This window comes from Narcine bancroftii, chromosome 4, assembly GCF_036971445.1.
Source record: "Narcine bancroftii isolate sNarBan1 chromosome 4, sNarBan1.hap1, whole genome shotgun sequence".
Classification (NCBI taxonomy): Eukaryota; Metazoa; Chordata; class Chondrichthyes; order Torpediniformes; family Narcinidae; genus Narcine; species Narcine bancroftii.
Genome location: NC_091472.1, coordinates 104,508,263 through 104,523,284, shown reverse-complemented (window position 1 = coordinate 104,523,284; position 15,022 = coordinate 104,508,263). Strand labels below are relative to the sequence as shown.

General features: G+C 39.1%; 1 protein-coding gene across 17 annotated transcripts in view; it reads left to right on the top strand.

Moving 5' to 3' along the window:
- The window catches only part of syne1b (spectrin repeat containing, nuclear envelope 1b), a 665,691-nt gene that overhangs the window by 458,042 nt on the left and 192,627 nt on the right, over nucleotides 1-15,022 (top strand). For all 17 annotated transcript variants that reach the window (XM_069932310.1, XM_069932313.1, XM_069932309.1 and 14 more), the window contains 6 exons: nucleotides 878-1,087; nucleotides 8,552-8,653; nucleotides 9,141-9,260; nucleotides 13,097-13,297; nucleotides 13,821-13,994; nucleotides 14,246-14,377. In XM_069932310.1, the coding sequence (XP_069788411.1) occupies nucleotides 878-1,087; nucleotides 8,552-8,653; nucleotides 9,141-9,260; nucleotides 13,097-13,297; nucleotides 13,821-13,994; nucleotides 14,246-14,377 (939 nt within the window). The remainder of the gene's footprint in view (nucleotides 1-877; nucleotides 1,088-8,551; nucleotides 8,654-9,140; nucleotides 9,261-13,096; nucleotides 13,298-13,820; nucleotides 13,995-14,245; nucleotides 14,378-15,022) is intronic.

Here is a 15,022-nt window from a genome sequence, read left to right as displayed (position 1 = left end):
AAATTACTACAATATTCTAAGATAGAAAAATAGGATAGGAATAAAAAAGATAGATAAATAAATATTCCCAGTTACAGTTAGTCCAAGAACAAAGGTGACATTTCAATAGTATAGGCAGATCATTTGTTCGTCCCAGAATAGTTTATGGTTGGGGTTTGGGACTATGGAGATTTTCAAGAGGCTGATAACTGTTTGATTCTTTAAAAAAAATTCCTGAACCTAGAGGTGCTGGATTTCAGGCTTCTGCATAAAGGTAACAGTGAGCAGAGGTTGTGACCAGGATGATGGGGGTCCTTTGTGATGTTGGCTGCCTCTTGGAGTCAGGATCTCACATTGGCATCTTCAATGGATGGGAGGTCGGTCCCCGTGATGGATTTAGTTAGGTTTGTCTCTTTCTTCAGTCTTTTGCCTCCTGGGTACTCATTTCTGAATTAATTGGAGATTTCCAAATTAAACTGCAGAAAGGGGTAACTTGCAGTGGTCGTTAACCTACCATGTCTTTAGAATGAGTGAAGAAAGCAGAGCCCCAGTGTGAAAGCTGTGCAGTCACAGGAAAAACATGCAAATTCTACTCAGACAGCACCAGAAGTTGAGGTTGAACCAGGTCACTGGAGTTGTGAGGCAGCTGCATTTCCAGTTGCTCTATGCTTAGTGTGTTTGGGTCAGATTTGACCTGGAATGGGTTTCAAGGCACATTGTCCAGACTGAAAATTGGGAAAGCTGTGGAAGTTCTCCCCAATTGAGTGTGCAGGTGGCAGACTGGAAAATGGGCTGGCGATTTAGTCCATAGTTGGTGCAGGAAACCATGATGTCTGAGAGTATGTCAGGGCAGAGAGAAATGTTTTACTGACAGCTACTTCTCCATTTTGTGGCTCAGGGTCTTATAAAAGATATCAAGGAGGTGCATGAAGAAGTAAGCAGAAAAATGGACGAGTTCCTTCGTATTCCTCCTGAGACAAAAGAGAACCAGGATGTTATTGAGGAAACTGTCAGGTGCCTCCGTGAGCGACTCAGTACATTGGAGTTGACCTTGAAGCAGCGTTGCAGGAAGTTCAGAGATCGACTTCAGCAGGTGACGGCATGCCAAGTAAGTGGAGCTCTGCCTTTGCCATCATTTTGGTGTTACTGAGCTGCACTCTCACTTCCATTGGAGTGCTGTGCTGTTCCTAGCCTGTGATATCCATCCCTATTCCTGGGTTTCAAACGCACCATGCAAAGACCTACCTGCAAGTCACTGCTGCTACTCAAACTCAGCATTACTTCTAGATTCCAGCAAAAAATGAGGCAAATTAAAATATTTGATTTGAAGTCGATGCTCTCTCTACAGCATGGTTGGAATACATTGATTGGAGCACAGATAGGAATGTGAACAGATTCTGGGGGAATTCTCAGATTTCCTCATGATGTGGAAGCTGTTTTAGTGCAGAGACCTCCCGTTATTTCTTTTCGGGTAGCCCATTCCCCTACACGTTGTCATCAACTCCTATCCCCAGGTTGCTAGGGAGTCACGTGATGGAGTAGTGGCCGGTTGGGAAAACCAGCCCTCTCCAGGAAAATAGGAAAAAAGTTAGGAAAAAGCAAAGCATAACAAAAATAAAATATAAGAAATAGAAGATAAAGATACAGAGAAGAGAAAGAAGATGGTTTCCAAGAAGGAGAAAGTAAAAACAGCTGGAAAAAAAGAAGTAGAAAAGTCGCTGGAGAAGAAAGAAGAAGGCCTTACCTGCATGAAGGAACAGGACGCTGTGGTGGCGAGGAGCACCCGACCCTCGAGATCAATGCCTACTCTGCGGAGTCGCGACCCACCAGCTGGTGCTCTACAAAAATGGCTCTTGGAGCCAAACAAAAGTGTGCAACTGCGCAATGAAAGGAGAAAGAGGACACCGGAGGGAGGGGGGCTCAGCAGAGAAGCAGGCTGTCACAGAGTGAACAGCTGAGAGACGCCCGACACCAGGGTGCTCAGCTGGAAGACAAGGAAGGCAGCAGAAGACAGAGCGATGAAGCAGATGTGGGAAATAGACGGAGGGATGACCGACAAGAAGACCAACGTCAGGAAGCACAACAGGCGAGCAGCCCAGGAGGGAAGGACTAGGAAGAAGAGATACCAGCAGCTCATCAGGAAAAACAGAAGAGACACAGACACAAAGAAGAGAAGAAGACACAAACACAGACACAGAAGAAGAGAAAGAAGAAGACCAAGATCTTCACAGAGAAATAGAAGGGAAAACTGATGGACAAAGAGAAACAAAAGGTAAAACTGATGAACAGAATATAGATAAAGTCTTTTTTGAAGAACAAATGAGATCACTAAAAGAATGGTTATATTAGAGTTTAATGCAATTAAAAGGAAAATGAAAAGAACAGAAGATAAAATGCAAAGGTTAGAACTGGTCATGACAGAAATAGGGAAAAGAGTAGAGAATGTGGAAGAGGGGGAAACGGCTGTAGAAATGGAAGTGAATGACTTAAGAGAAAAATTGGAAGAAAGTGACAAAAAATTTAAAGAGACAAGAGTTGTTATCTCAGAAAATTGATATGTTGGAAAATTATAGTAGGTGAAACAACATAAAAATAGTGGGCCTGAAGGAGGGTGAAGAAGGCACAGACATGAAGGAATTTATAAAAGGATGTATCCCAAATATCCTGGGAACGTCAGAAATGCAGGAAGAAATGGAAATAGAAAGGGCACACAGAGCATTAGCTCCGAAACCACAGGCACATCAAAATCCAAGATCCATCTTAGTAAAATTTTTGAGATAACATGACAAGAGAAAATATACTGGAATGGGCAAGGAATAAAGTTAGAGAAGATAATAAACCATTGGAATACAGGGGTCAAAAATATTTTTTTACCCAGACATAAGTTTTGAACTCTTAAAGAGGAGGAAGAAGTTTAATACAACAAAATCAATTTTATGGAAAAAAGGTTACAAATTCATATTAAGACATCCAGCCGTGCTTAAAATATTTTTACCCGGGGAGCAAAACAGACTGTTCTTGGATCCGGAGGAAGCACAAGAATCCGCAGAACGTTTACAGGACAGGAGAAGAGATGAAGAGGTGTAACAAGAATGAAGAACGGCGATAAAGTATATATAAAGATGTAAAAACAATGTATATGTAAAGAACTAAAGCAGGAAAAGAGAAGGGAAGGAAGGGAGTAAGGGGGAAAAAAGAGAGAGCTTTGTTACATGTGATTTTTAAAAAAGTATTTTCTAGAGAGGGCTGGGTAGAGAGGAATAACCGTCACTGCAAAATCAGTTGACGCTGTGAACAAGATTTCAATCCAAATGAAAAGGGGAGTTGTGGTTGCCTGGCAAGGGATATGGGGCAACTCAGAGGAAGGGGGATCTTTTGGGGTTAAGGTATTAGTGGATGTGGGAACTGTGGGGGTACTTTATGTCTTAAATGTTTTGTCGTACATTGTGTCATAAGAGAAAACTAAGATGAAAAGAGGGATGGAGGTGGCGAAGAGGTGGAAAAGAGGTGTATGGAAGATATAAGATGGCCATGTTGAACTAAATGACTATAAACATTAATGGAATACATAACCAAATTAAAAGGAAGAGGCTACTAAATTTATTGCAGAAGGAAAAAATAGATATAGGATTTGTGCAGGAAACGCATTTAACTGAAGAGGAACATAACAAACTAAAGAGAAACTGGGTAGGAAACGTAACGGCAGCATCCTATAATTCAAAAGCTTGAGGTGTATCTGTACTAGTTAACAAAAATGTACCAATCAAAATAGAGGAGGAAATAATAGATGCAGCTGGGAGGAATGTAATGATAAAGTGTCAGATATACTCAGAATTTTGGAATTTGCTCAATATATATGCACCTAACGAGGAGGATCAAAAGTTTATGTAGGATATTTTTTTGAAGATTGCAGACACACAAGGAAATATATTGATAGGAGGGGATTTTAACCTTAATTTGGACCCAATGTTAGATAAAACTGGACAAAAGATAAGTAAAAAGAATAAAGTAGCCAAATTTATGGTTAAATCAATGCAGGAAATGAAACTTATGGATATATAGAGGAGGCAGCACCAAAGAGAGAAGGAATTTTCATATTATTCGAGTAGGCACAAAATTTACTCAAGAATTTATATGTTTTTGTTGTCGGCCCATATTCAAGGGAGAGTTAGGAAAACTGAATATAAAGCTAGATTACTATCTGATCATTCACCCCTGTTATTAGCAATAGAAGTGGAGTACATCCCACCAAGAACATATAGATGGACGTTAAACTCCATGCTACTTAAAAGGCAGGAATTTAGAGAGTTTATTGAATGCCAAATTAAAACATATTTTGAAATAAACACAGGATCAGTGAAAGACAAATTTATATTATGGGACACAATGAAAGCCTTCATTAGAGGGCAGATAATAAGTTATGTGACTAAGATGAAAAAGGATTACAATCGGGAAATAGAGAAGTTGGAAAGGGAGATAGTAAGTACAGAAAAGGAATTAGTAAAAAGGGATGATATAACAAAAAGGAGAGAATTGGCAGATAAAAAAATTAAATACGAAACATTACAAACATACAAGGTGGAGAAGAACATAATGAAAACAAAGCAAAAGAATTACGAAATGGGAGAAAAAACACATAAAATATTAGCCTGGCAACTTAAAACAGAACAAGCTAAATGAACGATACTGGCATCAAGGAAAAAGGACAAACAAATTACATATCATCCAACAGATATTAATGAAAATTTTAAGGAATTTTATGAACTATTGTATCAAACTGAGAACGAGGGGTAAGATGATAAAATAAGAGGAATTCTTAGCTAAAATTGAACTGCTGAAATTGCAAGAAGAGGAACAAAACAAACTGATAAAACCATTCGAAATCGAGGAAGTACAGGATATATTAAAAAAGCTGCCGAACAATAACACACCAGGAGAGTATGGATTTCCAGTAGAATTTTATAAAACATTTAAAGAGTTATTAATTCCTCCTCTCCTGGAAGTAATGAACCAGATAGAAGAAACACAAAACTTGCCAGATTCAAGTAAGACAGCAATAATTACAGTAATACCAAAAACTGGGAAGGATCCATTAACACCAGCATCATTTAGACCAATATTTCCACTTAATTCAGACTACAAGATAATAGCGAAATTATTAGCAAACACATTGGCCGATTGTGTACCAAAAATAGTAAAACAAGATCAAACTGGATTTATTAAGAAAAGACGAACAGCGGACAATGTCTGCAAACTTATTCATCTAATCCAAGCAGTTCAAGGAAATAAGAAACTAACAGTGGTAGTTGCTCTAGACGCAGAAAAAGTTTTTGATAGAGTAGAGTGGAATTACTTATTTAAAATATTACAGAAGTTCAATCTACCAGAAAAATACATAAATTGGATAAAAGCATTGTATTATGGACCGTTGACAAAGGTAACAGTAAATGGATATCTATCGAATCACTTTAAATTAAGTAGGTCATCTAGACAGGGATGTCCACAATCCCCCTCATTTTTTTAAATCTTAGCAATAGAACCTTTGGCAGAACTGATAAGAATAGAAAATAAAATAAAAGGGATAAAAATAAAATAAAGGAGAAGGAGTATAAAATCAGCTTATTTGCAGATGACATCATAGTATATCTAACAGAACCAGAGGTATCAGTAAAAGAATTACATAAGAAATTGAAGGAATATGGAGAAATATCGGGGTACAAGATCAACACAAATAAAAGTGAAGTGATGCCAATGAGTAACGCAGACTCTACAGAATTTAAAAAAGAATCACCATTTAAATGGCAAGCACAAGCAATCCGATACCTAGGGATCAGGTTAGATAATAACTTAAGCCACTTGTACAAACTAAATTATCAGCCACTAATAAAGAAATTGCAGGAAGACTTAGAACATTGGAAATAATTACTGCTAACATTGATAGGGAGGGTAAACTGCATTAAAATAAATGTGTTCCCAAGGATACAATACTTATTTCAAATGTTACCAATTCCTTTAACAGAAAAATAAGGAATTAAAGAGAATAATAAGGAAATTCTTTTGGAAAGGGAGGAATTCAAGGGTAGCGTTAGATAAGTTAGCAGAGAGGTATAATCAGGGTGGTTTGCAGTTACTAAATTTTAGAAATTATTATAGAGCTGCACAATTAAGCTATTTATCAAATTTTTACCAGACAAGTGAAAAACCAGACTGGACTAAGATAGAATAAGATAAAATAGGGGAAAAGGTACCGGAACATATACTTTATAAGTGGAATGAAAAGCTGGTGCAATATAAAAACTCACCAGTACTACATCATTTACTTAATACATGGAAGAAGATCCACTTAGAAAGGAGAAAAATGAATGATCAAATACCAAAATTACTATTGACGTAACATCCGCGAATCCCTTTTACAATAGACAACCTTTCCTTTAGAGAATGGGAGAGAAAAGGAATTAAAAGAATAGAAAATTATTTCTTTGGAAATAATTTATTAACATTTGAACAGTTGAAGTACAAATATGGAATAACTCATGGTACAATGTTTGCATATCATCAATAGAAAGCTTATTTAAAGGATAAATTGGGAAACAGCTTGATATTACCTGAAGGAAGAGCTTTGAATATGTGATTACAGACACAATGATAGTTAAAAGATTTATAACCAACATGTATATTAAGTTGCAAGATAAGGAAAATGAAATGAACTATAAACCTAAGCAGGTGGGAAAAGGATCTAAACATAAAGATAAAAGATGAAATATGGGAAAACTTATGTTCTGGAACTATAAAGAATACAATAAACACAAGGTTACGCATGATACAGTATAATTGGTTACACAGGGTATATATTTACTCCTCAAAAATAAAAAAAAATGGGATTGAACATTATTAGATAGATGTTTTCGGTGTAAGAAGGAAATGGGAACAACATTACATGTAACTTGGGCATGTACAAAAGTAAATACATTTTGGGAAGAATTAAATCAGATACTAAATAAAATTACAAAAAATAACATACCAAAAAAAACAGATATTTCTTTTAAGTAACATAAGAAGTAGGGAATTAGGCCTCAAATTGGATAAAGTGTAAAAAAAATTCATTATGATAGCCTTAGCGATAGCAAAAAAATGAATAATGTCAACTTGGAAAATGGAAGAGAGCAATGGTGCATGGAAATGAATAATTGTATTCCATTGGAAAAAATAAAACATATTATTTAAAAAATAAAGTCATAATGTTTGAACAAATTCGGGAACCATGCATGGAACATATCAGAGAGAGGTTGCCTACGACCTCCATCCCCTAAAATGAAAATGATAAGAAGACAAAACGACTAGATTCACTGTGTAATAAATAGATGATGCATTTTTCTTGTTTATTTTCCTTTGTATGAAGATCGTAGGCAAGCTCTCTCTGATATGTTCTATGTATGGTTCCCAAATTTGTTCAAACATTGTGACTTTATTTTTTAAATTATATGTTATTTTTTCCAATGGAATACATTTATTCATTTCCATGTACCATTGCTGTATACTCATGCTCTTCCATTTTCGAAGTTGACATTATACATTTTTTTGCTATTGCTAAGGCTATCATAATGAATTTTTTTAACACTTTATCCAATTTGAGGCCTAATTCTCTACTTATGTTACTTAAAAGAAATATATCTTGTTTTTTTGGTATGTTATTTTTTGTAATTTTATTTAGTATCTGATTTAATTCTTCCCAAAATGTATTTACTTTCGTACATGCCCAAGTAGCATGTAATGTTGTTCCCATTTCCTTCTTACACCGAAAACATCTATCCAATAATGTTGAATCCCATTTTTGAGGAGTAATATGTACCCTGTATAACCAATTATACTGTATCATGAATAACCTTGTGTTTATTGTATTCTTCATAGTTTTATTGTATTGTATATGTGGAATGTTTATGGGTTTTGGAGGGGGGTGGGTAGAGGGGAGGGAGGGAAAGGGAAAAATAAAAGGGGAGAAAAGACCACTGTGTAAATTTAATGAGAAACTTTTGTACATATTTTGGTTGATATAGTTCATAGTATGAAAAATAAAAAATTCTAATAAAAAAAACTCCTATCCCCAGGTCCTTCCCATTAGGTCCACACCATGGGCAATTTGCAGTGGCCATTTAATCCGGAAGGAAACCACGATATTCCAAACAAAGCATTGCAAACTTCACACTGCTTCAGGGGTCAGGATTGAACTGGGGTCTCTGGAGCTGTGAAGCAGTGCGTCATCTAGTTGGCCCACTCTGCTATCTATGTGGAAACTATAGCTGTAGTTACATGCTGTCGTTTTTAATACAAATAGGATTTGAGTGGGTGGAAATGTATTAACATTTGTTGGATGCCTGCTTTATGTTTCACATGGGTTCTGGGTTGTGATTGAGATCTCCCAGTCTGCTTCCAGTCTCATCGATGTAGAGGAGGCCACATTGGAAGCACCGGTTGCAGTAAATGATCCCTGCAGATACACAAGTGGAAGTGTTGCTTTACTGATTGTGAGCCAGTTCCTTTCAAAATCTGACTTTTTTTGTATATTTGCTTATAGACTGAATTGAAGTTGCTGACCACCTCCATGGCTGATAGTAAATATGTATTTCTACATAAGCTCACTGAGGCTATGGAGCATCCTGTTACAGAGCAACTGCAGGTAAAAAAAAAAATCTTCACTGCTCTTTTGCATGTTCATGTGAAGTATTGTTCACTGGTAAAATAAAACCACATGGTGAGAATGGGAATGCAAGAAACTTGGGTATTTTTTGCTTTGCTGTACAAGAGACCCTTCTACTCTCTCTACTTGTGTTGACCCTACCCAATCAATCCTTTTCCCCATCTTCAATTATTACCTCGGCTACTGTACCCTTGCTTATTATCTTGAATCTGCTTCACTGGCCTTTTGTAGCCAGTTCATTGATGATCATAACAGGAATACCCAAATAATGCTGACATAACACCAAGTCTAGTCAAGTTCTCCCATTTTAACCAACAAGTACTTCAGTCAATCCAGTTTACAAAGGTTCGCCCACTACAAATCAGACTGCTTGCTCTCTTTATTCAGGTGAAAGTAGCAAATGTGAATGAGCCCCAACCTGAGATGATTGTTGATCGGATTTGAAGTCTGTACTTCTTCTTTGCAGGCTATTTTGCAAGCAGAAGATGACCTAAGGGAATTTGAGGTGCGCATTTGCGGCTTAAAAGAGCGAGTGGAGGAACTGCAGCCAGATCCGACTAAACTGCTGGATCTTTCCAAAGTGCAGGTCTGGAGCCTCGATACTCAAAATTCCCATGCTGAGTTTAGCCTAGCTGTTGGGCTCTCGTCTCGTTGTCATCCAATAAATGAGGATGGGATGTGTTTTATCCTGGGCAGAAACAATAATTCTCCACCAACCTGTTTAAACTAATTGTTTTGTGGCAAGAGTGTGTTCACACAGCAGTGTACATGTCTGTGGACCATATTGAATTTGGTTGTATGTCTCTGAGTGGTTAGAGAATATTTTCAAGACCGAGGCAAAGCAGTCAGAGGTCGTTGTGCATATTGGCATCAATAACAGAGGTAGAAAAAGCGATGGGGTTCTGCGGACTGAATTCAGGGAGCTAGGAAGGAGATAAAAAAGCAGGACCTTGAGGGTAGTAATCTCTGGGTTACTCCAGAGTCGCATGCTGATGAGAAAGAGAGACTAGATGGGGCAGGGGTTTGGGTTCTTGGAGCTTTTGAAGTGGACAAATCCCCAGGGTCTAGTGAGAAGCTGGGGAAGAAATTGCAGAGGTGCCGAATGAGATAGTTACATCATCTTTGACCTTGGGTGAAATGCCAGAAGACTGGAGGGTGGCCATTATTTAAAATGCCAGCAAAAACAGGCCAGACAACTACAGGCCACTAAGCTTGACATCAGTGATAGAAAAATTGCTGGAAGGGATTCTGAGGGACACGATTCACCAGCATTACCAGAGGTAGTGGTGGAAGGATTTTTTCTGATTGGGATCCTGTGTTCACTGATGTGTCATAGGGATTGGTGCTGGGCCCACTGTTGTTTGTCATCTGTATTAACAATGTTGTTAACTTGATAACGACAAAATAGGTTATTTAGTGGAGAGCAAGGAAGGATATCTACATTTACAACAGTGCCTGGGGAACATTATGGATAGTGGGCCAAGGAATGGCAAATGGAATTTAACTCTGAGAAGTGTGAAGTGTTGCATTTTGGTAAGTCAAACTAGAGTAGAAGTTGCACGGTGAATGATAGAGCCCTGGAGAGTGTTGTAGAACAGATAGACCTTGAGATACAGATGCACAGTTCCATGAAAGTGGCAACTCAGGTGGGTAAGGTGGTGAAGGTGTTTAGCACACTTTTCATTGAGTGTAAAAGTTAGAATTAATAATTCAACTGTACAGGGTGTTGGTGAGACCACACTTGGAGTACTGTGTGCAGTTCTGGTTGCCTAACTATAGGAAGGACATTGATATGTTGGAAGGATGCAGAGGAGATTCACCATAATACTGCTGGAACTGGAGAGGTTGGATCGGCTTTATTTCCTGGTGCGAAGGAGGCTGAGAGGTGATCTTATTGAGAGATATGGGGGAATAGATAAAGTGAATGCTCAGTCTTATGCCCAGAAAAGATGATTCTTGATGAGAGGGCATGGATTTAAGATGAAAGGGAAAATATTTAGGAGAGACAACAATTTCACTCAGAGGGTGGTCCATATCTGGAATGAGCTGTCAGAGGAAAGTGTAGAAGTGGGCACAGTAACATTCAAAAGATACTTGTATAGATTTATGGATGGGAAGGGGTTAGAAGGGTATGGTCCAAATGCAGGCAAGTGGGACGAGCCCAGAATGCCAACTTGGTCGGCATGGGCTAGCTGGACCGAAAGGCTCTTCTGTGCTGCAGGACTCTGACTGTATGGGCTAATGCCAAATGGGGTGTGACTCTGGGTGATTTTATATTATTGATGTTTAATTATATTGAAGTTGAATTTGGGCTAAATGAGAATTTCCTGAATGTTGCTCGTCAGAATTAATTGTTGGATGGTTCTCTGCCACCTTCATGTGAACTCACAGGAGGTGATGAGTTGCTTTAAGTATCTTTGGCTCTCCAAGGGCTGTAATAGGAATAGAATTGGAGGAGGCACCTTGACATTATAACCATATAACCGTTTACAGCACAGAAACAGGCCATGTCAGCCCTTCAAGTCCGTACCGGTTCACTTGAACAACTCCACTAGCTCCTCTGCAAACTCCTGAGGAAGTCGAGGCTTTCTTCATGATGCCATTGGTGTGTTGGTTCCAGGAAAGATCTTCCGAGAATTAGGAAAGGAAGCATAACTAGACTACGACAGTTTAAACTGCAGTTCTATAAAATACACCTGTGACAGATTATAGATATGTTTTAAAGGAGATAAAATGAGGTAGTTTTTTTAATGTAGGTCACAAACAAACATTTCAAAACAGATTTCATTAAAAATACTGGACCTCTGCTCAAGCTAGACTGACTGGATCTGAGAACCTTTGCACAAACTTTGAAGAGCGCTCAAGGGACTTCACTAATAGATTGTTGTTTTGAAAAACAACAGATGAAAGAACTGGGAGGAGTAGGTTCGGAGCCGCAGGCTGTCTGGGAGTGCTGCTTGCTGTTCTAAGAGAGTCATGTGATTTTGCAAGCAGAGAGGGAGTCAAATAGGCTTTTCTCTGAGAAAGAGAGAGATCAGTTCTACAGTTTTACAGTCAACAGCAACAGCTGGGACTGGAACAGGACAAGCTGGCAAGCTTGTGGATAAACCCCAATTTGAAGACAGGGTGCTTAGTTCAGTCTGGTCAAAGTCCTTGTGATTCATGCAAGAGGAGAGGACTAGCTGTCTAATATTTCACTTGAAATAGGAGAAACAAAAAGGAAATTGTGGTGATCTTAAAGAAAGAGGTTATCATCTGGAAAACCCTGATGGGCAAGTTTCTTTGGCAAGACACTGAATTGGATGATTAAAAGGAATCGGTTGTGGGTTTCCAGCAAACAACAAATCTCTCTGAAAACCGACAAGAACTGTCCTGAGCGGTAACCATTTTTACCTTTCAAGCACCAAAGACTGGTGAACTTCATAAATGTTAAAATACACCGGTTACCACAGTTTAACCTGCAGACAGGGTGCTGAGGCCAAATTAAGAGTTTTGGGATGAGTTTATTACATTCTATTGTGTTAAGGCAAAGCTATTGCCAATTAATAGTTGACTGATTATAGGTGTTCTTGTTGTCCAGGTATTCCAGTACTGCATATAGGGCTCAGGGATGGCATTAGCCATGGACCTTTTGTTGCAGTAGGTGAATCGGAGAAGATCGAGGATGGCTGGCGGGCTGGAGTTAATCTGCCATAACCAACCTCTCAAAACACTTGCTGTGTTTTTTTTAAATTGGCAGAGCAGGAAGGAGCAGGAAAGATTTATTTTTAATTAATAAGGATTCAAAGGAAGAGGAAAGTTTGAAAACGGACCTCGTATTGTTTTTTGAGATGAGAGTTAATTGTTATTTTCATCAGTGCAAAGCACAAACGCAACTTACTTTAAATTATCGTCATGCGTCAAGATGGGAAAAGAGACAATAAAAGTGGAAGGATAAATAAATATTCACAGTTGTCATTGGTGCAAGAAAAATACCTAACTTTTCAATCGTGCAGACAGATCTTTTGGAGCTCCTGGAGTAGTATGGGGAGGTTCAAAAGCCTGATAACTGTTGGAAAATAACTGTTCTTGAACCTGGAAGTTTTGGGCTTCAGGCTTCTGTGCTTTCTGCTTGAAGATTGCAATGAGAAGAGGTTGTTACCGGGGTGATTGGGGCTTTTTATAACATTGGGTGCTTTTTAGAGAAAGCACCTCACATAGTTGTCTTCAATGGACAGAACCTGGGTGCCCGTGACGGACTTCACTAAGTTTGCCACTTTCTGCATTAAGGATGTGTCCAATTGTAATAGAACTGACAGATAATTAATATTTTGCAATAATACAGCAGTTTCTGCATTATGCCATAGTAAATTATATTCTACCCAAAGTTAAATTTAACCATTCCCATAAATCATTTTCTTTTTCTCCTTTTTTTTTATGAAGGATATGTATGAAGATTTGACAATGATTATTGGCTCCAGGCGCAGCTCTTTAAACCAGAACTTGGCACTGAGTGGTCAGTATGAACAAGCCCTGCAGGATCTAGCTGACTTGACTGACACAGGCCAAGAGAAGATGGCACTGGACCAAAGGATCCTGGTCACCTCTAGAGAAGATGTCAAGAACCTCCTGGATAAACACAAGGTTGGTTTACTGGGATGTTGTGGTTGCCTGCAGCCTATTGGTGGGAGACAAGTTGGCCAAATACAGTTCATCCAACAGCACTGAGAACACTGTACAAAATTCTCTGAGCTGTAACATGAACCACTAGAATGTAGCATGGATTGTATTCCTGACTTTACCATCCTGAAAATTAGCCTCCTAATGATAATAAAATGTGTTCCCACTCAGTTTCTCTGTGTTATGACTACATTTTGAAGCATGATGGATTGGGAAAGGTTAAATGAGTGTGAGTCAGGGTGACAACTGAAGTGATGTGTTGGCTTCCTGCACATCCGTATCCTTGCTTTCCAGTGCCTCCTTCCTGATACCCCACCAGCTTTCTTAAGCAGCATGTGTGAGTACTTTCCCACTCTGCGCAGCATTCGGAATAGGGGAGGTGTCTCAGAGATGCCTAGAGGGTTCCTGAATCACTGCAAATTCTAAAGGACCCCAGCTGGATGCAGTGCAGGCAACTCACGATTAAGTCATATCTGTATTTTAACAGGAATTTTTCCAGGGGCTTGAGGCTCACCGGATTCTAACGGAAACACTTTATAAAAATGTAAGCAGCTGCCTCTGCCAAAAAGAAACGAGCTCCAAGGAAGAGCTGATGAACAAGTCCTCGGCCTTACTAAAAGATGCGCACAGGAGAGGCGTGGAACTGGAGAGTATTTTCGAGGTAAGATCTTTGGAGTTGTTTTGACTGAAAGCTCCCCCCACCTTTTTATTCATGTGTTGTCTTTATTTATTCTTATACCTGATGAAGAGCACAGGCCCAAAACATTGGCTCCCCTTTACTTCCTGTGGATGCTGCGTGACCTGCTGAGTTTCTCCAGCCTCTTTGTGCATTGCATCCAAAAGCAAACCTCTTGAGTTTTTTTTTCCATTTGGAGCAGTGATATTTGAATAATTTTCCTCCCTTTCCTTTAGACCTGGACCAAACTGGCAAAGGATAATGAGGCCTTGTACAAGCAGCTGGAAGGCGTGGAGAGCAGCATCCCTGGAGCCGGACTGGTAGAGGAAACGGAAGAGAGGCTCACAGAGCGGATTGCTCTTTATCAGGTTAGTCACCTTTGACCTGCTGCTCATGGGATTGTGGGAATGGGGCCCCAAGTGCTTGATGATCCCACTCCACCTTTTGCTTGAGTGAATCAACTTGATTTACTTTGCTGCATCAATTGATCAAGAAACCCATCAAAACGCATCAAACTGAAATCCAGGTCAGCCTACTCCACATACCTGACGAAGAGCTCAGGCCAGAAAAGTTGGTTACCCTTTACTTTCTGTGGATGCTACATGACTTGCTACGTGTCTCCAGCACATTGCACAGTCTCTCCTCCAGTTTTGAGGCAGACATTCAATCACCTTAATGATGTTGTTTTCTTTTGATTTTCCCCTCTAACAGATGAAATAATTTTTCTCTTTATCCAATTCAGTTATTTTTGCACCATTATAATACAGGCTGATCAACTCTTCATATCAAATTCAAGCCTGAAGGAATATGGTCATATGTCATAGAAGCAGGGCCTTTGGCCTTCCATGCCCATCCACAATCCATTTACTGGCATTTGCTCCATTGTCTAGATAACTCAAGTGCTCATCCAAGTACCTGTCTCCACCACTTTTCTGGGCTGTGACTTCTAACCAACCACTGGGTTATTTTTTTTCTCTCTTCAGATCCCTTCTTGCTCCTCGCTTTAAACCTAT